Raw genomic sequence first — 23,347 nt, forward strand, 5'->3', positions numbered from 1 at the left:
GATGAATGAGTGGATGAGTGAATGAATGAATGAGTGGATGAATGAGTGGATGAATGAATGAGTGGATGAATGAATGGATGAATGAGTGGATGAATGAGTGGATGAGTGAATGAATGAATGAGTGGATGAATGAATGAGTGGATGAATGAGTGGATGAGTGAATGAATGAGTGGATGAATGAGTGGATGAATGAATGAGTGGATGAGTGGATGAATGAATGAGTGGATGAGTGGATGAGTGAATGAGTGGATGAATGAATGAGTGGATGAATGAATGGATGAATGAGTAGATGAATGAGTGGATGAGTGAATGAATGAATGAGTGGATGAATGAGTGGATGAATGAGTGGATGAATGAGTGGATGAGTGAATGAATGAATGAGTGGATGAATGAGTGGATGAATGAGTGGATGAGTGAATGAATGAGTGGATGAATGAGTGGATGAATGAATGAGTGGATGAATGAATGAGTGGATGAATGAGTGAATGAATGGATGAATGAGTGGATGAATGAGTGGATGAGTGAATGAATGAATGAGTGGATGAATGAGTGGATGAGTGAATGAATGAATGAGTGGATGAATGAGTGGATGAATGAGTGGATGAGTGAATGAATGAGTGGATGAATGAATGAGTGGATGAATGAATGAGTGGATGAATGAGTGGATGAATGAATGAATGAGTGGATGAATGAGTGGATGAATGAATGAATGAATGAGTGGATGAATGAGTGAATGAATGAATGAATGAGTGGATGAATGAATGAATGAATGAGTGGATGAATGAGTGGATGAGCTCCACTGGGACCACAGGGGCCCGGAGGCTCCTGAAGTCGAGGAGCCTTTGATTCCTTTTTGAAGGAAGTCCAGCTTTGTAAAAAAATTATACAAATGCTGAGCCGCGCAACTTCTCTGACTGATGTTCTGCCTTTAAGCGAGCCGCAGAGGTCAAAGGTCAGGCTGTAAGGGCGAGGCTTCGTGACGGCCACACACACACACACACACACACACACAAGCTACACATATTGATATAAGACGGGGTGGTCGTGGACAAAAAGGTTTACATTCCATCGTCTACCGGGTTCAGTAAATTGCCCCCTAACACACACACACGCACACACACCCTGAGTCCCTGATTGAAACCAGGACCAGACCATGAAGCAGACTCTGGGCGTTAAGCGGTTCTCCGGCTGCAGGGAGGGAACCTCAAACACAACGCTGGGTGGAACTCATTAAAGAGAGTTGTAATACAACTTCATAAATGATGTAATCATACACACACACACACACACAGTGTGTGCTTCAGGCCTGTGTGAGTCCAGCTGAGTCTGATAACTGGTTCTAATGATCTGGACCAGTTTAAAGCCTCTTGTTGTGTGTGTGGAGGCTCTCGGTGGATCGAGGTGCGCTGGTTCTCGTCTGCGGCTGCGCGTGACATCCAGCTGGCACTCTGTGGGCGTGGCTTCACGTGTCCTCTCCAGGGTCCAACCCCTGATGAGGAACAGGTGACTGCACATCCTCTGGTCTGCCCGACAGTTGAATGAGGTAAATACACTGGAAAGACACGCGCATGCGCACGCGCCAGTGGAAACAGAGCCCCGCTTGTTGCTCCGATCCTCTCAAACTTCTCCGTGCAGTTGAGATGCAAAACGAAGGAAACCCGAGGAGCTGCGTGACGTCACCAGACACGCTATGACGTCATTGCACATGCGCGCTGGGCTCGTTACGGCACAGCTAGAACGTAATGTCGTCTCCGTGGCACGTGACACCCGGACACGTGCGCTCATTCCGCAGTGGCTTGAGACGTTCAATGACCCCTCAGATAGATGTGTCGGGTGGGCGATGTGACGCAATCACGTGCTGATGACGCGGTCTGTACCGCCGGTCACGACGCGCATGTAACGCGCCGTTACCGTAGGCTATACGCGTTACACCCGCCGTGACGTCATGGAGAAGCAGGTTTAACCATCCCGGTATACAAGGTGCGGAGGCGTGTTGTTGAAGAACGGCCCCGTGAACCCGCACAGGTACGAGAGGCCACGTCCCCCCCCCCCCCCCCCCTCGATCCTGCGCGTGGACCACTGCACCAAAGCCCCGCCGCATAGCAGCACCCCCCCCCCCCCCCCTCCCTCCGTTACCGGCCGCTCACCGTGCAGAGAACCGTACCTGCGGATCTGTGCGGGGCTCCGCTCCGGTCGGACGTCCTCTGCGGCAGATTCGGTGGACCGAGTCGGACCAGGACGGACTACGAGTCCGGCCACAAAATATGGTTAGTCCAGGCGGGTGTGAGGTGCGCGTGAGAGCGTCCTGTGGTCCGCGCGCAGAGCTTCAGCAGCTCCCGAGCCAAGAGCTACTGAGCAGAACGCCCCCTCCCTCCCTCCCTCCCTCCCACACACACACACACACACACACACACACACACACACACACACACACACACACACACACACACACACACACACACACACACACACACACACACACACACACACACACACACACACACACACACACCGCAGCCTCCCGACCAACCTGGCACGTCTGTTACGCAACAGAAGTCCTGGCACCGCGCGCGCGTTTTTTTATTTCTCTTTTTTTGTTTTGTTGGTGCCAAGTGGGAAATATGACGTCATCACGCAGCTATCTGGGTGTGGATCTATTTCTCAGGCGATGTAGGATGTGGTGTAGAAAGAGGGGGGGGGGGCAGGTGAAGGAGAGACACCTAACACATTATGGCAGAGAACAATAAGCCGGGAAACAAAAGCATGAAACTCTACCCCCCCCATGGAGCCCCAAGGTGTGCAGCTCCCTCTCCTCTCCTCACTCTCCTCCCCTCTCATTTCCTCTCCTCCCTCTCTCCTCCCCTCTCATTTCCTCTCCTCCCTCTCCTTTCCTCTCCTCCCTCTCCTTTCCTCTCTTCCCTCTCCCCAACTCCCTCTCCTCCCTCTCCCCAGCTCCCTCTTCTCTCCTCCCTCTCCTCACCCCGGGTCACCTCTCCTCTCCCAGAATAGCCGTGCGCCTGAGGATTGTCTTAATGCCGTGAGGTGACACGTGGAGGTCAGGACCGTAATCCTGTTGCATGTGGATTACAAATGAATACGTGATGACATCACCGGAGAGAGGAGGATGTTATCATAATTTCATATTATATTTTTATATAATCATATTTACATGTTATCATAATACCACATTATCATAATAACATTATCAAGTGGAAGAGGAGAGATGAAGAGGAAGAACACGAGCTGAGAGACAGTATTATGCAACCGTTGTGTTGTTTTGAGTCTTCTCAAAAGAAAAGAATAAAAAGCTCTTTTTTTTACCCAGCATCCTCTTCTCCGCTGTGGCTCCGCCCCTCAAGCCCCTGAAGCCTCATCAGCTTCTGGATGAGAGCCGACTCACACATTCATTAACACGCACGGCTACACACACACACACAAATAGACACTGTGGATGAAAGACACTCACTTAGACACACACACACACACTGTGAATACATGACGTGCACGGTCACACACACAGACACACACTCACAAAAATAGACACTGTGGATGAAAGACGTGTACGGTCTCACACACACACCTGCTCACTTGTCTTTTTTAAACCAGGACAGGAAATGTGTTTAATAGACATTTGCACTGTCAATACGTGTTCTCCACAGAGTAATAGTGTGTGTGGGGGGGGGCAGTAATAGGTCAACACCCCTCCAGACTCGTTCATGCCGTCACCAGAGGACTCACGAGCTGCAGCTATAAACAGATCTGAGTCCTGTTCCCTCTAAGACTCATCCTCCAACGCACACTGCCCCCTAGTGGCCTCTCCTGGTAGCGCAGCAGGAGTGAGAGGCGACCGGATTCTTGCAGTGGGCTTGATGACATGTTCACACACACACACACACACACACACACACACACACACACACACACACACACACACACACACACACACACACACACACACACACACACACACACACACACACACACACACACACACACACACACACACACACACACACACAATTAAGTCTCATGTTATGTTGTCTTTATTTTCTTCGTGGTTCTATTTTTTCCCGCCTTCATTTTTTTGCTCCTGCACGGCCCCGCCTCCTCCTCCTCCTCCTCCTCCTTCTTCTCCTTCTCCTTCTCCGCCTCCTCCTCCTCCTTTTTCTTCGGCCGCGACGTTTCTTTGAGCTTCTGGAACTTCTTGAGGTCGGCACAGAAGAGCACCTGAAGAGGAAACAGACCCGGTGAGGAGGTAGCCGACGGGAGGACACGTGACACGAGACGACGCTCACCGATTGGGCCCAACCGGCACGAGGACCCCACAGGCGTCTGAAGAAGTCTCCTGTGCAGAAATATGACATTGGATTGAACACACATCAAAGCGAACATACTGCTGATATATATATTAATGTATACATTAAATATATTTAATGTACACATTTATATATATATAAATGTATACATTAAATATATTTAATGTACACATTTATATATATATAAATGTATACATTAAATATATTTAATGTATACATTTATATATATATTAAACATATTTAATATATATATTATATATATAAATATATTATATGTGTATATTTATAAATATTTGTAATATATACATATATTTCATAGATATATTCATATTAAATATATCTAAATAAATATATGTAATATATATAAATATATCTAATATATATAAATATATCTAATATATATATATTTAATATATTGCAGCATTTGACTACCCACCGAGGTCCCGGTGAAGTTTATCCGTGATGCTCTTCTGATTGTTGCCGGGGGCGACGCTGTAGTCCCGTCTGGCGATCTGCCACACGTGTGTGTCCACGGGGACGGCCTCGGCCTTATCCAGGGACATCAGGCACACGCAGTCGGCCACCTGCACACGCACCCCCCCCCCAATACATGGGGATGTTCACAACTTCACCCCCCAGAGAAATAAAGATAAACGCGAGAGGCCCCGCCCCCTCTACCTTGGTGCCGACGCCGGGGAGAGTCCGCAGGGCGTCGCGGGCCAGCGGGTACGGGACGCCGCGCAGGCCCTCGAGCCACCGGGGCTCCCGGGAGTCCAGGATCTGAGCCGCGCTCTGCCGGAGGAACCGGGCCCGGTACCCGAAGCCCAGGTCCCGGAGGCGGGCCTCCACCAGGGGGTCTGCCAAGAGAGGCGTGGGAAACCACACGGGAATATTGATGACATCACATATTCAGGACTGTCTCAGAAAATTAGAATATTGTGATAAAGTTCTTTATTTTCTGTAATGCAATTAAAAAAACAAAAATGTCATGCATTCTGGATTCATGACAAATCAACTGAAATATTGCAAGCCTTTTATTCTTTTAATATTGCTGATTATGGCTTACAGCTTAAGAAAACTCTAAAATCCTATCTCATAAAATTTGAATATTTCCTCAGACCAAGTAAAAAAAAGATTTATAACAGCAAAACAAAATCAAACATTTGAAAATGTGTTTCCAGGTGTTTCGAGTTAATTAGACGATTCAAGTGATTTGTTTAATACCCTACTAGTATACTTTTTCATGATATTCTAATATTTAGAAATAGGATATTTGAGTTTTCTTAAGCTGTAAGCCATAATCAGCAATATTAAAAGAATAAAAGGCTTGCAATATTTCAGTTGATTTGTAATGAATCCAGAATGCATGACATTTTTGTTTTTTTAATTGCATTACAGAAAATAAAGAACTTTATCACAATATTCTAATTTTCTGAGACAGTCCTGTATTCAGGAGAGGAAACAGAGAAACAACAGAAGCACGTCGTCGAGATGAATGAAGCACATCAGAGATAGAGTCACATATCAAATACATTCTCTCTCTCCCTCACCCACTCTCGCCCTCTTGCTCTCCCTTTTTCTCTCGCCCTCTCTACCTCTCTCCCCCTCTCTACCTCACCCTCTCTCTCCCTCTCTACCTCACCCTCTCTCTACCTCACCCTCTCTCTCTCTCCCTCTCTCTCCCTCTCTACCTCACCCTCTCTCTCTCTCCCTCTCTCTCTCCCTCTCTACCTCACCCTCTCTACCTCACCCTCTCTCTCTCTCCCTCTCTCTCTCCCTCACCGTCTCTCCTCCTCTCTCCTCTCACCCTCTCTCCTCCTCACCTCTCTCTCCCTCACCCCTCTCCCTCTCTCCTCCCTCTCTCTCCCTCATCTCTCTCCCTCTCTCTACCTCACCCTCTCTCTCCCTCACCCCTCTCTACCTCACCCTCTCTCCTCTCCCCTCTCCTCTCACCACACCTCTCTCTCTCCCTCTCTCCACCTCACCCTCTCTCTCTCTCCCTCACCCTCTCTCTCCCCCTCTCTCTCTCCCTCTCTCCACCTCACCCTCTCTCTCTCCCTCTCTACCTCACCCTCTCTCTCTCCCTCACCCTCTCTCTACCTCACCTCTCTCCCTCACCCTCTCTCTCCCTCACCCTCTCTCTCCCTCTCTACCTCACCCTCTCTCCCTCTCTCCACCTCACCCTCTCTCCACCTCACCCTCTCTCTACCTCACCCTCTCTCTCTCCCTCACCCTCTCTCTCCCTCTCTACCTCACCCTCTCTCTCTCCCTCACCCTCTCTCTCCCTCACCCTCTCTCTACCTCACCCTCTCTCTCTCCCTCACCCTCTCTCTCCCTCTCTACCTCACCCTCTCTCTCTCCCTCTCTCTCCCTCACCCTCTCTCCCTCACCCTCTCTCTACCTCACCCTCTCTCCCTCACCCTCTCTCTACCTCACCCTCTCTCTCTCCCTCACCCTCTCTCTCCCTCACCCTCTCTCTCTCCCTCACCCTCTCTCTCCCTCTCTACCTCACCCTCTCTCTACCTCACCCTCTCTCTCTCCCTCTCTACCTCACCCTCTCTCCTAGCTCACCTCTCTCTCTCCTCACCCTCTCTCTCTCCCTCTCTCCACCTCACCCTCTCTCCACCTCACCCTCTCTCTCTACCTCACCCTCTCTCCACCTCACCCTCTCTCCACCTCACCCTCTCTCTCTCCCTCTCTACCTCACCCTCTCTCTCTCCCTCTCTCTCTCCCTCTCTCTCCCTCTCTACCTCACCCTCTCTCTCTCTCTCTACCTCACCCTCTCTACCTCACCCTCTCTCTCCCTCTCCCTCTCTCTACCTCTCCCTCTCTACCTCACCCTCTCCCTCTCTCTCTACCTCACCCTCTCTCTCTCCCTCTCTACCTCACCCTCTCTCTCTCTCTACCTCACCCTCTCTCTCCCTCTCTACCTCACCCGCTCTCTCTCTCTCTCTCTCTACCTCACCCTCTCTCTCTCTCTCTCCCTCTCTCTCTCCCTCTCACCCTCACCCTCTCTTGCGCCATATATGTGTGTATATGTATGGATATGTGTGTGTGTGTGTGTGTGTGTGGAGGGGGCCTCTGCACCTGCGAGCGCGGCCAGCGAGGGGAAGCGGTGGTACGCGGTCCCCTCCAGCCGGAGCAGCGGGGCCCCCAGAGCCGCACACAGCCGCTCCACCATGCCCTGGATACGGGAGACGTGGTTGTTGGAGCTGCAGATGAAGGAGAAGAGACACTCAGTGGGGTCCTGGCGGAGCATCCGCACACCTGCAGACACACACACACACACACACACACACACACACATTAGACACATTGCATATCAAATACATAGATATATTGTGAGAGTAATTTTGAGAGGTAGCACACAGCCTGGCCTGTGAAGATGTGTGCGATGCTCTGGAAGTGAGGGTCTGCAGCCCCCCAGGTCTGGTACAGGTGCCCCAGCTGCACCTTCAGCTGGAAGTAGTCTCTCAGCATCTCCTCCTCCTCCTCCTCCTCTTCCTCCTCCTCCTCCTGCACTGGGGTCCCTGCCACCGGCTCCTCCTCCTTCCTCAACTTGTCCCGTTCCACCTGGAGAGCAGCACCGGCCCTCCTCTTCCTCCTCTTCCTCTCCCCGGCCGAGCTCCTGTACACGTGGTACCAGAGGGTGTCGTCCGTCTGGGTCAGGGTCCACACGCGTCCTCCCATCACTCCGGTCCAGTGGCCCTGCGCGGTTTCTCTCCAGCTGTGGGGTTGGAACACGCGTCACTCCGACACACAGTGTCACGCGAGGGGCCCCAGAACACCGTCACATCGGAGCCGAACTTACCGGAAAGATTGTCCGCCGCCGAGAGTGAGATCCAGCCGCAGCTCGGACCTGGCGCAGGCCAGGGACCTCCACGCGCGCGCCCCCGATGACAGCAGCGCGTGCTTGGCCATGGCCACAACAAGTCACCCCGCGGTCATGGTGTTAGAAAAGTGTATACAAGTTAAACCTGCAGCCTCCCGCGGCGCTACGGCGTTATATAAACTCACCCCGCGAGTTTCTATTTACCGGAAGTGATTGAGCTGTTCGATGTTCGGCGATAATGATGGACAACAAAGACCTAACACTGGGCACAGCCGGGTTTGTATTAGAAGAAAAGCTTTTAGGTTTAGGTGCTTTTTGTAAAATAAGACATCATATTAAATATTATCTTACACGAATATTATATTTTCATGGTCCTAACTTTATATTAATGGTTATCAGGAATAGTTTAAATGAAGATCTGACGCAACATTACACAGATCCCGGTACCCCCTCCCTCCTGATGTCAACACAACTTTTGATTGGCCGCATCGAATGAGGTGGGCGGTGATTACAACCAAGCTCTTTCGCGATTGGTCAATGCATCCGTACCCGCGGCGTCCCATTGGCTAATGTTTTTAGGACCTTGGAGGTGTACACAGGAAGTCGTCCGCTGGAGCTCGCTCTTCTGAAAAAGTCGTGCGAGGAGCAGCGGCGTGTCAGAAAGAGGGGCTCGGATTTATCCGGTGAACACGGTGGAGAGAAACAAAAATGGCAGATACTTTGATACTCTTCACGTCCATTGGGCTCAGTGAGCAGAAAGCGAAGGAGACGCTGAAAAATGACGCGCTGAGTTCCGCCCTGAAGGACGCGATCATTCAGGTACGAGCCGACGGTTTGTGGACAGCTGCGGAATGCGGCTGACGTTACTTTTACTTTGTATATATAGCTCCCTTGTATCGAATACGCATTATTATATTTGTTGTATCCTACCTTTTTTTGTATCCTTATTTTTTGTATCCTTATTTTTTTTTATCCTACCTTGTTTTGTATCCTACCTTTTTGTATCCTACGTTTTTTGTATCCTTTTTTTGTATCCTTATTTTTTGTATCCTACCTTTTTTTGTATCATTTTTTTGAATCCTATACTTTCGTATTCTACTTTTTTGTATCTTACCTTTTTTTGTATTCTACTTTTCTGTATCCTACCTTTTTCGTATCCTACTTTTTTTTGTATACACATTTTTTGTATCCTACCTTTTTCGTATCCTACTTTTTTTTGTATCTTACATTTTTGTATCCTACATTTTTTGTATCCTACCTTTTTTATGTATCCTTTTTTTGTATACACATTTTTTGCATATGTTTCTCATAACTTAACTAACTTGTGGCAGGGCCTTCCTTAATTTCACTTTCACAATGATGCGGCTGTCTGCAGACACTTGTCCCAGAGTTCAGAGTTCATCAATTATAACCCTTCCCTGTTGGACTGTGACACAGCCTACTCACTTTAAGACATGCATACCTTTTTAATTGTGTTTTTTCCCCGCTCTTCTCATTGGATCCATCAGGCTCGGCGTACCTGTGGTGCGTCCGGCGTGGACAAAGCCATCGGTACATTGCTGTACAGCATGGCGTCTCGCCTCAAGGACCCCAAGCGCGTGGCGTTCCTTTCAGACGCCATCGTTCAGGGCAAAATCTGCACAGAGCTGCAGCTGGCAGGTAATCCCTGACATTCTTTTGACATGTCGCCAACTCAATGTAAACGTGACTCATTATCTTTTATTTGAAGTCATTTGCTTTTTTCATTTACATTTTTTTTTGAAATTAGGCATCAATCAGACGTTGACAGACAATTGACATTGCATGTGCAGATTTATAATTAATGCTCATTTTAGTTCTACGTATTTAGAGCAAAAAAGAGACAAAAATAAAACAATGTGTAACTATGGAGTGATCTACTCTCTTTTATACATTGATTTATGAAAATAAAATCAGGTTTATGAGGTGTTACGTATGTGACCCATTTTTCCCAATTTTGTACAGATTATGTCCTCCATGTTGTAAACGTCCATCCGTGTCTTCAGAGGAGGACTTTGTTGTGATAACCAATGACGTCGTTTGCATTGGATTCATTCACCCGCCATGGCTTTTTACACAAAATATGACGTCTGCGTTGCCAAATTCAGTCAGGATGCAACATGATGTCTGGAGTACATTATTATAAACCAAATGCGCAGTAAAAAAATATATCTTGAGACCAAACCGCCTGCAAATTCTGACGGAGGTGGGGGGGAAAGCAGAATGGATTGAGTGCTAGCCGTGATTATAAATCCTTCTATAATTAATGAAAAAGATGTAAAAAATATTTCCCGTCCATATTTTCTATTTGTGTCTTTTGCAGCTGCACTGGACTTTGTGAAGAGTCATCCTCACGACCCCATCGGGCAGGCGGACTTTGAAGAGGCGTGTGGAGTGGGCGTGGCCATAACACCGGAGCAGATCGAAGATGCCGTAAGTGAGCCCGCACGTGTCCGCGTCACGTGTCCGTGTCACGTGACTGTCACGTGTCCGTGTCACGTGTCTGTCACGTGTCCGTGTCACGTGTCTGTCACGTGTCCATGTCACGTGTCTGTCACGTGTCTGTCACGTGTCCATGTCACGTGTCTGTCACGTGTCCGTGTCACGTGTCTGTCACGTGTCCATGTCACGTGTCTGTCACGTGTCACGTGTCCGTGTCACGTGTCTGTCACGTGTCCGTGTCACGTGTCTGTCACGTGTCCGTGTCACGTGTCTGTCACATGTTCCTGTCACATGTTCGTGTCACATGTCCGTGTCACGTGTCTGTCACATGTTCGTGTCACGTGTTCGTGTCACGTGTCTGTCACGTGTCCGTGTCACGTGTCTGTCACGTGTCACGTGTCTGTCACGTGTCCATCACGTGTCCGTCCGCCTCCATGACGGGTTGAATGTCGCGCAGGTGGAGTCGTTGGTGGGGAAGCACAAGGACCAGCTGTTGAAGGAGAGGTACCACTTCAACATGGGACTGCTGATGGGTACGGAAAAATCACAACGCCACCTTTAAAGAGACAGGAAGTCTTGACGCAGACAGGAAGTCTTTAAAGAGACGGGAAGTCTTTACACAGACAGGAAGTCTTTAAAGAGACAGGAAGTATTTAAAGAGACGGGAAGTCTTTTAAACAGACAGGAAGTATTTAAAGAGACAGGAAGTCTTTAAAGAGACAGGAAGTATTTAAAGAGACGGGAAGTCTTTACACAGACAGGAAGTCTTTAAAGAGACAGGAAGTCTTTAAAGAGACAGGAAGTCTTTAAAGAGACAGGAAGTCTTGAAAGAGACAGGAAGTCTTTACACAGACAGGAAGTATTTAAAGAGACAGGAAGTCTTTACACAGACAGGAAGTCTTTACACAGACAGGAAGTCTTTAAAGAGACAGGAAGTATTTAAAGAGACAGGAAGTCTTTACACAGACAGGAAGTATTTAAAGAGACGGGAAGTCTTTACAGGAAGTATTTAAAGAGACAGGAAGTCTTTACACAGACAGGAAGTATTTAAAGAGACGGGAAGTCTTTAAAGAGACAGGAAGTCTTTAAAGAGACGGGAAGTCTTTAAAGAGACAGGAAGTATTTAAAGAGACGGGAAGTCTTTACACAGAAAGGAAGTCTTTAAAGAGACAGGAAGTCTTTAAAGAGACAGGAAGTATTTAAAGAGACGGGAAGTCTTTACACAGAAAGGAAGTCTTTCAAGAGACAGGAAGTCTTTAGACGGACAGGAAGTCTTTAGACAGAAAGGAAGTCTTTAGACGGACAGGAAGTCTTTAGACAGAAAGGAAGTATTTAAAGAGACAGGAAGTCTTTAAAGAGATGGGAAGTCTTTACACAGACAGGAAGTCTTTAAAGAGACAGGAAGTATTTAAAGAGACGGGAAGTCTTTTAAACAGACAGGAAGTATTTAAAGAGACAGGAAGTCTTTAAAGAGACAGGAAGTATTTAAAGAGACAGGAAGTCTTGAAAGAGACAGGAAGTCTTTACACAGACAGGAAGTCTTTAAAGAGACAGGAAGTCTTTAAAGAGACAGGAAGTCTTTACACAGACAGGAAGTCTTTAAAGAGACAGGAAGTATTTAAAGAGACAGGAAGTCTTTACACAGACAGGAAGTATTTAAAGAGACGGGAGTCTTTACACAGACGGGAAGTCTTTAATGAGACGGGAAGTCTTTAAAGAGACAGGAAGTCTTGAAAGAGACAGGAAGTATTTAAAGAGACAGGAAGTCTTTACACAGACAGGAAGTCTTTAAAGAGACAGGAAGTCTTTACACAGACAGGAAGTATTTAAAGAGACGGGAAGTCTTTAATGAGACGGGAAGTCTTTAAAGAGACAGGAAGTCTTTAAAGAGACAGGAAGTATTTAAAGAGACGGGAAGTCTTTACACAGAAAGGAAGTCTTTAAAGAGACAGGAAGTCTTTAAAGAGACAGGAAGTATTTAAAGAGACGGGAAGTCTTTACACAGAAAGGAAGTCTTTCAAGAGACAGGAAGTCTTTAGACGGACAGGAAGTCTTTAACACAGACAGGAAGTCTTTACAGAGACAGGAAGTATTTAAAGAGACGGGAAGTCTTTACACAGACAGGAAGTCTTTAATGAGACGGGAAGTCTTTAAAGAGACAGGAAGTCTTTAAAGAGACAGGAAGTATTTAAAGAGACGGGAAGTCTTTACACAGAAAGGAAGTCTTTCAAGAGACAGGAAGTCTTTAGACGGACAGGAAGTCTTTAGACGGACAGGAAGTCTTTAGACAGAAAGGAAGTCTTTAACACAGACAGGAAGTCTTTACAGAGACAGGAAGTCTTTAGACAGAAAAGAAGTCTTTAGACGGACAGGAAGTCTTTATCACAGACAGGAAGTCTTTAACACAGACAGGAAGTCTTTCAAGAGACAGGAAGTCTTTAGACGGACAGGAAGTCTCACTGAGCTCTCGTTGCAGGTGAAGTTCGCTCCGCTCTGAAATGGGCCGACGGGAAGGTCGTCAAAAACGAGGTGGACCTGCAGGTGAGCCGAGAGGGCGTCGTCACGGCGACGGTGCGTCAGCAGCCGGGTCGCGGGGTCGTGACGTCTGTGTGTCCTCAGGTGCTGCAGCTGCTGGGCCCGAAGACAGAGGCCGACCTGGAGAAGGTCAAGGTACACGCGACCTTCACCAGCCAGATGCATCCCACTTCCTGTGCACGAGGCCTTGCTTCCTGGACACTAGGCCTTGCTTCCTGTGCACGAGGCCTTGCTTCCTGGACACTAGGCCTTGCTTCCTGTGCACGAGGCCATGCTTCCTGGACACTAGGCCTTGCTTCCTGTGCACGAGGCCATGCTTCCTGTGCACGAGGCCTTGCTTCCTGTGCACGAGTCCTTGCTTCCTGTGCACTAGTCCTTGCTTCCTGTGCACTAATCCTTGCTTCCTGTGCACTAGGCCTTGCTTCCTGTACACTAGTCCTTGCTCCCTGTACACTAGGCCTTGCTTCCTGTACACTAGTCCTTGCTTCCTGTACACTAGTCCTTGCTCCCTGTACACTAGGCCATGCTTCCTGTACACTGGTCCTTGCTCCCTGTACACTAGTCCTTGCTTCCTGTACACTAGGCCTTGCTCCCTGTACACTAGTCCTTGCTTCCTGTGCACTAGTCCATGCTTCCTGTACACTAGTCCTTGCTTCCTGTACACTAGTCCTTGCTTCCTGTACACTAGTCCTTGCTTCCTGTGCACTAGTCCTTGCTCCCTGTACACTAGTCCTTTAATTCTCTTTGTTCTTCAGCCCCAGAAAGCCAAAGGCAGCGAGGGGAAGATGAAGGAGGAGGCGGCGGCCGGTGAGCAGACAACAGATGATCATGTTATGATGTTTGTGCCTCGTGGTTTTTGTTTCACGTTGCTGCTGGTTGTCTAGAGGAGGGCGCGGCGGGGGAGGGGAGGTCTCTGATGGAGCAGCTCCGAGGAGAAGCTCTGAAGTTCCATAAACCAGGTGAGGAGGAAGCACCTGGACATCTTCTTCACGCTCTTTATTGTTTACTGACCGGGCGTGTCATCCCTCCATCCTCCAGGAGAGAACTATAAGACCGAGGGCTACGTGGTCACGCCCAACACAATGGACCTGCTGAAGAAGCACATGGAGCTCACTGGCGGACAGGTACACACTGCACACACCTGTTGCCTTTTGGAGAAGGAACTCTTTTTATTTTATGCAGGGTTCGTACGGTCATGAAAAACCTGGGAAAGTCATGGAATTTTAAAATGGTCATTTCCAGGCCTGGAGAAGTCATGGAAAAAACTTAAATCACAAAAGTTTTGGAAAAGTCATGGAAATATGTTATCACATGTTCATTTACGCCTAGTTTGAAATAATAAATATGTTTTTGAAAGACTCAAAATATAAGCCGGCATACTGGCGGCGCAACTTTTTTTTTTTCGCGTTGCAAGTGAACGTACCTTAACTGGAAAGTTCGTTGGCCAAGCAAGTGTTTATTCTTTTAATCAAAATATTGTCTCTTATTCACTTGTTTCATTTAATGTATACTGTATGCTTTGGAATTCACATTGTTTAGATACTAAATGTTCTCACTTTTTCATGTATAAACCGAGATTTCAGTTTGGTCATGGAAATTTGGTTTAAAGTCCTGGAAATCCATCAGTCAAATTGTGTAAGAACCCTGTTTATGGTTTTTCCACCTTTTTGAGTTTTTTACGATTTTCCTTTTTTTTTTTAGATCCGTTCCCGTTTCCCCCCCGAGCCGAACGGGATCCTTCACATCGGGCACGCCAAGGCCATCAACTTCAACTTTGGGTTCGCAAAGGTTCGTGTTTCTGCTTTTTTAAAGGTTCAAATTGTCGTGCCGTATTGAAATGGCAAATTATATGATTATTACGTTTCTGCGACGGCCGTAGACGAGGTATTGTGTTTGATTCGTGGATTGCTGTCGGGGTGTAACATTAACTAAAAAAATCAGATCATACACTAGTTCAATAAAAAAAAAGTACGTTTTAATAAAAAGACCCAACATGTTCCACCTTTTCATTTTCACTGCAATCTGCCGCACGTGGTCGACGGTGTTTCCACTTCCTGTTCACGCCTCTTTTTAAAAAACCAGTCTTCCTGCAGGCGAACAACGGAATCTGTTTCCTGAGGTACGACGACACGAATCCAGAGAAGGAGGAGGAGAAATACTTCACGGCCATCCGGGACATGGTGGAGTGGCTCGGTGAGTCTGACCTTTGACCTTTGTGATCCAGGGACGGCTCCACGCTCGCAAAGACGATTCTTATCAACGCCGCTCCAATTCACAGGCTACGAACCGTTCGCCATCACGCACGCGTCCGACAACTTCCAGAAGCTCTACGACCTCGCCCTGGACCTCGTCCGCAGGTGAGCGCTGGAACCGGAGAGTGTGAGAGTGTAAGAGTGTAAGAGTGTGTGAGTGTATAAGGGTGTAAGAGTGTGTGAGTGTGTAAGGGAGTGTGTGAGTGTAAGGGTGTGAGTGTGTAAGGGAGTGTGTGAGTGTGAGTGTAAGGGTGTAAGAGTGTGTGAGTGTAAGGGAGTGTGTGAGTGTGTAAGTGTATAAGAGTGTAAGGGTATAAGTGTGTAAGGGTGTGAGTGTGTAAGAGTGTGTGAGTAAGTGTATAAGAGTCTAAGTGTGTGAGTGTGTAAGTGTATAAGAGTGTAAGGGTGTAAGTGTGTAAGTGTATAAGAGTGTAAGTGTGTGAGTGTAAGGGGGTGTGTGAGTGTGTAAGTGTTTAAGTTTGTAAGCGTGTTCGTGTTTTTTCGTGTGTTAGCGTGTAAGCGTGTTAGTGTTTTTTCGCGTGTTAGCGTGTTAGCGTGTCGCTTGGGCGGTGACGTCTAAATGTTCTCCCGGTTCAGGGGTCACGCGTACGTGTGCCACCAGAAAGGGGAGGAGCTTAAGGGCCACAACGCCCCCCCGTCGCCGTGGAGGGAGCGACCCGCCGAGGAGTCGCTGCTGCTGCTGGAGCGCATGAGGAAGGGTCTGTTCGCCGAGGGGGAGGCCACGCTGAGGATGAAGATGGTCATGGAGGACGGGAAGCTGGACCCCGTGGCGTACCGCATCAAATACACGCCGCACCACCGGACCAGAGACCAGTGGTGCGGAGGCGGGGCTTATGGAGCATACATCTCTCTATCACTTTGTATTTACTTCTCTCTCTCGCCCTCTGTCTCACTGTCTCTCTCGCCCTCTCTCTATCTCGCCCTCTCTCTTGTCCTCTCTCTCGACCTCTCTCTTGTCCTCTCTCTCTCTCTCGACCTCTCTCTCTCTCTCTTGTCCTCTCTCTCTCTCTTGTCCTCTCTCTATCTCGCCCTCTCTCTATCTCGCCCTCTCTCTCTCGACCTCTCTCTTGTCCTCTCTCTCTCTCTCCTCTCTCTCTCTTGTCCTCTCTCTCTCTTGTCCTCTCTCTCTCTCGTCCTCTCTCTCTCTTGTCCTCTCTCTCTCTTGTCCTCTCTCTCTCTCGACCTCTCTCTCTCTTGTCCTCTCTCTCTCTCGTCCTCTCTCTCTCTCGTCCTCTCTCTCTCTCGTCCTCTCTCTCTCTCGTCCTCTCGCTCTCTTGTCCTCTCTCTCTCTCGTCCTCTCTCTCTCTTGTCCTCTCTCTCTCTCTTGTCCTCTCTCTCTCTCTCGCCCTCTCTCTCTTGCCCTCGCTCTCCCTCTCTGTCTCTCTTTCTCGCCCTCTCTCTCCTTCTCCCCCCCCCCTCCCCTCTCTCTCTCTTGCCCTCTCTCTCACTCTCCTTCTCTGTCTCTCACTCCCTCTCTCTCCTTCTCCCCCCCTCTCTCTCTCTTGCCCTCTCTCTCCTTCTCTGTCTCTCACTCCCTCTCTCTCGCCTCTCCCCCCTCTCTCTCTCTCCAGGTGCATCTACCCCACCTACGACTACACCCACTGCCTGTGTGACTCCATAGAGAACATCACCCACTCGCTGTGCACCAAAGAGTTCCAGGCCCGGTACGCACCGACTCGCCACCAGGGGGCTCCACCGCGGCGCTCGCCCCCGTGTCTGCCCGTGTCTGACCCCGTGTCCGGTTCCCTCTGTGCTCGACAGGCGCTCGTCGTACTTCTGGCTGTGCAACGCGCTGGACGTGTACTGCCCGGTCCAGTGGGAGTACGGCCGGCTGAACCTCACCTACACCGTGGTGTCCAAGAGGAAGATCATCAAGCTGGTGGAGACCGGCGTCGTCCGGTGAGGGTCCGTCATTTAAAGTACTGATAGCGGTTTGCATACGAGTCGGGGTCGGGTAGAGGCCCGAGTCGGGGTCGTGTCCCGGGTCGAGGTCGGGGACGAGTTCGGGGTCGGATCGCACCGAGGCCAAGCGAGTCAACATCTGCGTCGGTCCTTCCCTGCATGACTCTCATCCAATAGAATCACTCCTTGAACACACCTGGAACATTTCACTGCGACCCGGAGAGAACGAGGAGATCCTCCTCGTTCTCAACGCTGACATCGTCTCTGATTTCAGGGACTGGGACGACCCCCGCCTCTTCACCCTGACCGCGCTGAGGAGGAGGGGATTCCCGCCGGAGGCCATCAACAACTTCTGTGCGAGGGTATGACGGAAGTGGGAGGAGCTAGTAACAGTAACCACGGAGGGGGCGGTGCCGCGATGACGGTCGGTGCATCTGTCGGCAGGTCGGCGTGACGGTTTCCCAGACGACCACGGAGCCCCACCTCCTGGAGGCGTGCGTGAGAGACGTGCTGAACGACACGGCGCCCAGAGTCATGGCCGTGCTGGAGCCGCTCCGAGTCACCATCGCCAACCTGCCCGAGGGCGCGCCGGTCAGTGGGCGGAGCCCCGTACCAACGCCATGTCTGTGTGTGTGTGTATATTTGTATTTAATATTCCTGCTTCCTCTTCCTCGTGTCTCAGGCCGACGTGCGTGTGCCGGACTTCCCCGCCAACGAGGCCCGGGGCAGCCACACGGTGCCGTTCACCAGCACCATCTTCATCGAGCAGAGTGACTTCAGAGAGGTCAGACAGACCTCCCAGTATAGGAATGAGGGGAAGGTGGGGGGGGGGGGGGGGTGGTGTCACAGAAGGTGATGGTGGACTACTCTGCTTTTCACAGGTGATGGAGAAGGGCTACAAGCGTCTGACCCCGGACCAGCCCGTGGGTCTGAGGCACGCCGGCTACGTGGTCTCCTTCCAGAAGGCCATCAAGGTGAGACGACTGGGAGGTCTGAGCAGTTTTATATATAAATATATTTATATATATATATAAATAAATATATTTATATTTATATATAAATATATTTATTTATATATATAAATATATTTATTCATATATAATTAAATGTAGAAATATATACATATATAAATAAATGTATGAATATAAACTTTATATATGTATTTATATATAAATATATATTTATATATATATTTGTATATATTTATAGATATATACTATATTTATTGTATATTTATTTATATATACATTTATATATAAATATGTACAGGACTGTCTCAGAAAATTAGAATATTGTGATGAAGTTCTTTATTTTCTGCAATGCAATTAAAAAAACAAAAATGTCATGCATTCTGGATTCATTACAAATCAACTGAAATATTGCAAGCCTTTTATTCTTTTAATATTGCTGATTATGGCTTACAGCTTAAGAAAACTCAAATATCCTATCTCTAAATATTAGAATATCATGAAAAAGTATACTAGTAGGGTATTAAACAAATCACTTGAATTGTCTAATTAACTCGAAACACCTGCAAGGGTTTCCTGAGCCTTGACAAACACTCAGCTGTTATAAATCTTTTTTTTAACTTGGTCTGAGGAAATATTAAAATTTTATGAGATAGGATTTTAGAGTTTTCTTAAGCTGTAAGCCATAATCAGCAATATTAAAAGAATAAAAGGCTTGCAATATTTCAGTTGATTTGTAATGAATCCAGAATGCATGACATTTTTGTTTTTTTAATTGCATTACAGAAAATAAAGAACTTCATCACAATATTCTAATTTTCTGAGACAGTCCTGTATATCATATTTATATACACATACACATGTGAGTGGCTAGTCTCTGCCACGGCATCATCCATTTCCCCCCCGCCTTACACCTTTTAACTCTTTAACGGTCTTCAGGTCATAAAAGTTAATTGTAACATTTCGGTCGCCTGAAAACATCTTTTCCGGTGTGCGGTTATACTTATAGCTCCACCCTCTTCTGGTTCCAAAATCCAAGATGGCGACTCTTCTTGAGTTGTCCACGGGTTTTACTGAGCTGGAGGGTCGGCTAAATGTCTGATCTTTGTGTACGTCTTCACCTCCTGTTCCTGGTCCTGCTGACCTCCTCTTTCTCTGTTCCTCAGGACGCTCGGGGTCAAGTGGTAGAGCTGGAGGTCACCTGCTGCAGTTCAGAGACCGCAGAGAAACCAAAGGCCTTCATCCACTGGGTCAGCCAGCCGCTGACGTGTGAAGTCCGCCTTTATGAACGACTGTAAGTCACACACACACATACACACATTAATTTTTTAATTTATATATATATTGATATATTTATATATACATATATATATATTTATACATTTATAGAAATGTATATTTATTTATACATATAAAATGTATATATAGAAATATATATATTAATTTCTATATACATATATAAATATTGTATATTTATATATATAAATATACTTATATATTTATATATTTATATGTATGTATATATATACAATATGTATATGTTTTTAATTATATGTATGTATAAATATACACAATTTACATATAAATAAATATATTGTATATTTATACATTTATAAATAAATATTGTATATATCATACCTGCAAACTTGTCACCTTTCGGTGAAATTCACCGTTTTGAACTCAAAATAGGTCATCCACGTGAATCGTGGAGATCCGAAGAGTTTTTTTTGTGGGGGGGGTCACCTGGCCCGCTGCCGTTGAGATTACAGTGAGACGCGGAGAAAAGTGTGGAGTGGTGCTCTTCGCAATAAAACATCTTTGATGGGACGTGTCGCGTCTCGGCCAATCAGCGTTCAGATGTCCACAGCGTTTGGGGGTTCAGGTTAGCTTGAATGTTAGACGCTACTTCTGCTGCTGTCGCGCTGCACGGTGGAGCGATGCTAACGAAGTACCCGTACGTTAAACACGATGTGATTTAACAAATGTTTTGTATCGATACTTCATTAAGAGAGCGATCAGAGCGCACGCGCTGCTCCGTGTCGAGCTGTCTGCGCACACTGCGCTGCGCAGCTCACAGCGAGAGAAGAGGCGGAGCTTAGAGACTTCGGCTTAAAAAATAAAAAGATGCCAGAAGTGAAATGTTTCAGTCTGTAAAGTTCTGTAACTCTCCAGCTGCTCATCCTGATGAACTGTGGATCATCTGGTCAGAGACTAACGGCCTCATAGTGATAATCAATGCTATGATGGAACCATGTAGTTTCATTCATATCTGGCTGTATTAATACTAATATTACTGACATTTGTTAAGTGTTGAAAAAGTTGGTAAAAAGTGAACCATACAGATGTTTTATTTATTACTATTATAGATAAATATACCAGTCTCGTAATTATGGTACCATATTGTTTGTATGGTGTATTGAATTCTGGTATCGGTTATCATGATATTTATGGCAGGTATGTAATATGTATAGAAGTTATAATATGAGTATCGTGACAAACAGGTAGAGACAGAACAGATTCAGGGAGAAGTCCATGAGGACTGTTCAGGCAACAAACAAAAAAAAGGAAGTTGGTTCATGAATGACTTTAACCATATTATATATAATGACAATGTATATTTGTTATTACTATCATTATAGGGCTGAGTCAGAGCGGAGGACCTTTTGTTCTTAAACTGTTTCTTATCATTATTTAGATTTGTGGTCAGAACAATAAAATGACTGTAGTTGTGGTTCTAAAAGCTTTGAGGCTTCAAACAACGTGGATGTGGTGTGACAAAAAAAAAAAATCACCTGCATCCCCCCCCCCCCCATTGTCACCTTTTTCACCCCTCATGAGTTTGCAGGTATGATATATATATATATGTTAAATATTGTTTATATATAAATATAGCATATTTATAAATATACACATACCTTATACTCAGTGAAGGAACCAGTAATCATAGCTGTAATATATCAAATCCAGTCACACACACACACACACACACTCTCTCTCTCCCGTGGTCATTCCCACTGTCCCTGTATTAATCTAATCCTCCTCGTAGGTTCCTGCACAAACATCCAGAGGATCAATCCGTGGTGCCCAACGGCTTCCTGAGCGACATCAACCCTGTGAGTACCGCGGCGCCCGTCGAGCTCGCCGTGTTTGACCGGCGCTGCCATCGCTCATTGCGTGCCCCCCCCCCCCGTGTGTCCTCCAGGACTCCCTGCACGTGATCAGCGGCGCCTTGGTGGACGCCTCGGTGAAGACGGCGAAGGCGTTGGACAAATTCCAGTTCGAGAGAGTGGGCTACTTCTCCCTGGACCCCGACAGCACCGCGGAGAAGGTACAGGCCTCCCCTGCAGCATGAAGTCTTCTCTCACGCCCATTGTTAGCATTTTGGTGAAGGGTGTGACATCATTTCTACTCAAAAACAATAACAAATGTAGTTGTAGTCATTTATTTACATGCATCTACCATTGTATTCATACATGTCAAGACCTTTTGGGAAACCAGTGTTTCAAACACCAAAACAGTTACGCATGAGAAAAGGAATGTTTTCACAGGAGATATGAAGAATGTACTTCAATTTTCAGCTTTAGGGCCAAATTATCTCTTAAAACTTGTGCCTGAGGACAATTATGCCTCTAATTATATAGAAAATAGAAAGATGAGATTGTTCTGAAATTGTATGTTAAACACACACAGGTGTGTGTCGTATGGATATGTGTCGTATGGGTGTGTGTCGTATGGGTGTGTGTATCGTATGGATATGTGTCGTATGGGTGTGTGTATCGTATGGATATGTGTCGTATGGATGTGTGTGTCGTATGGAGGTGTGTCGTATGGAGGTGTGTCGTATGGATATGTGTCGTATGGATGTGTGTGTCGTATGGGTATGTGTCGTATGGGTGTGTGTCGTATAGGTGTGTGTCGTATGGGTGTGTGTCGTATGTGTTGTATGTGTGTCGTATGGGTGTGTGTCGTATGGATGTGTGTCGTATAGGTGTGTATCGTATGGATGTGTGTCGTATGGATGTGTGTCGTATGGGTGTGTGTCGTATGGATATGGGTATGTGTGTCGTATGGTGTGTGTCGATGGATGTATGGGTGTGTGTGTGTCGATAGGTGTGTGTCGATGGGTATGTGTGTCAATGGGTATGTGTCGTATGGGTGTGTGTCGTATAGGTGTGTGTCGTATGGGTGTGTGTCGTATGGGAGTGTGTCGTATGGGTGTGTGTCGTATGGGGAGTGTGTCGTATGGGAGTGTGTCGTATGGGTATGGGTCGTATGCATATGATTATGTGTCATAGGGCACAGGGTTAAAGACGAGTGTTTCTTTCCCTGCAGCTCATCTTCAACAGAACCGTCACCCTCAAAGAAGACCCCGGCAAGATCTGATCCACGGATGGACCTCCAGCCCACGGACACACGGCCAAATAGTTCGCATCACTCAATCTGTGATTTTTTTAAAAAGCCAAATAGTCGGCGCTGTGATAATTGCAGCCTGTGGTTTCTAAAATGCGGTTCCCTTTTTATGGATCCGTCTCCCTGGAGGACTCACATGCACCGTTTACCTCTTTGTGGAATGGACCGTATGTGAGGAGAGGATTTAAAATACAGTACATTACTTTTTTTTTTTTTTTTTTTTTTTTTTTTTTTTTTTACAAAGGAGAGAGATCATTGCCAAACCATCACAGGCTTTTATTCTTTTTAATAAAGACTCAGAGCGGTGCACTTGTGTCCTTTTTGACGGGAGGCGAGAATAAAAGATTAAAACATGCAACGTCTCCGTGTCGATAGTTTTAGAAGCTGAGATTAATATTCTATGACTAGTATGAGCATCAAATATTTGACTGGATTTGTTATGATATCCTGGCTATGGTCATTGGTTCCTTCACTCAGTATAATAATGTATATGTATTTATTTATATATTAATTTATATATATTTATATCTATACATATTATTTCTATAAAAATATGTATATTTATATATGAATATATTTACACACATAAATATATATTTACATAAAAGATAATGTCAGCTGTGACGTTATAAAAAGGAAACAATCCCAGAA

General features: G+C 46.7%; 3 protein-coding genes across 3 annotated transcripts in view; 1 reads left to right on the forward strand and 2 right to left on the reverse strand.

Moving 5' to 3' along the window:
• The window catches only part of LOC130199906 (proline-rich transmembrane protein 3), a 13,041-nt gene extending 10,699 nt beyond the window's left edge, over positions 1-2,342 (reverse strand). The window contains 1 exon segment of the mRNA XM_056423759.1: positions 2,165-2,342. The gene's annotated coding sequence lies outside the window, so the exon portion shown is untranslated.
• A 1,656-nt stretch (positions 2,343-3,998) lies between these two features.
• ogg1 (8-oxoguanine DNA glycosylase) lies at positions 3,999-8,248 on the reverse strand. Its single transcript, XM_056423741.1, has 7 exons — positions 8,128-8,248; positions 7,694-8,043; positions 7,404-7,583; positions 4,995-5,173; positions 4,753-4,900; positions 4,296-4,345; positions 3,999-4,227 (listed from the first exon to the last, which is right to left on the reverse strand). Exons 1-7 carry the CDS (start codon positions 8,235-8,237, stop codon positions 4,033-4,035), a joined length of 1,212 nt encoding a protein of 403 aa, XP_056279716.1. The 5' UTR covers positions 8,238-8,248; the 3' UTR covers positions 3,999-4,032.
• Positions 8,249-8,767: 519 nt separating this feature from the next.
• On the forward strand, positions 8,768-23,003 carry qars1 (glutaminyl-tRNA synthetase 1). The gene is made up of 23 exons (XM_056423735.1): positions 8,768-8,967; positions 9,657-9,807; positions 10,490-10,599; positions 11,066-11,141; positions 13,085-13,149; positions 13,228-13,278; positions 13,899-13,950; positions 14,028-14,102; positions 14,182-14,267; positions 14,845-14,931; positions 15,237-15,336; positions 15,422-15,500; positions 15,993-16,232; positions 16,988-17,080; positions 17,178-17,315; positions 17,593-17,680; positions 17,763-17,909; positions 18,001-18,102; positions 18,200-18,292; positions 19,453-19,580; positions 21,333-21,399; positions 21,489-21,614; positions 22,619-23,003. The coding sequence occupies exons 1-23, from the start codon at positions 8,857-8,859 to the stop codon at positions 22,667-22,669; spliced, it is 2,316 nt and encodes a 771-aa protein (XP_056279710.1). The 5' UTR covers positions 8,768-8,856; the 3' UTR covers positions 22,670-23,003.
• Positions 23,004-23,347: the final 344 nt, after the last annotated feature.

Source organism: Pseudoliparis swirei, chromosome 9 (genome assembly GCF_029220125.1).
Source record: "Pseudoliparis swirei isolate HS2019 ecotype Mariana Trench chromosome 9, NWPU_hadal_v1, whole genome shotgun sequence".
NCBI classification, from domain to species: domain Eukaryota; kingdom Metazoa; phylum Chordata; class Actinopteri; order Perciformes; family Liparidae; genus Pseudoliparis; species Pseudoliparis swirei.

What these genes read in the sequence shown, in the direction of transcription:
- qars1 (XM_056423735.1), top strand. Translation starts at nt 8,857, where the DNA reads ATGGCAGATACTTTGATACTCTTCACGTCCATTGGGCTCAGTGAGCAG. An exon ending in CACCGGACCAGAGACCAGTG is followed by an intron (nt 16,233 to 16,987) that starts GTGCGGAGGCGG and finishes CTCTCTCTCCAG; the next exon opens with GTGCATCTACCCCACCTACG. An exon ending in GTCCGCCTTTATGAACGACT is followed by an intron (nt 19,581 to 21,332) that starts GTAAGTCACACA and finishes TCCTCCTCGTAG; the next exon opens with GTTCCTGCACAAACATCCAG.
- ogg1 (XM_056423741.1), bottom strand. Translation starts at nt 8,237, where the DNA reads ATGGCCAAGCACGCGCTGCTGTCATCGGGGGCGCGCGCGTGGAGGTCC. An exon ending in GGCGGCGGACAATCTTTCCG is followed by an intron (nt 8,044 to 8,127) that starts GTAAGTTCGGCT and finishes CCAACCCCACAG; the next exon opens with CTGGAGAGAAACCGCGCAGG. An exon ending in CATCGCACACATCTTCACAG is followed by an intron (nt 7,584 to 7,693) that starts GCCAGGCTGTGT and finishes GTGTGTCTGCAG; the next exon opens with GTGTGCGGATGCTCCGCCAG.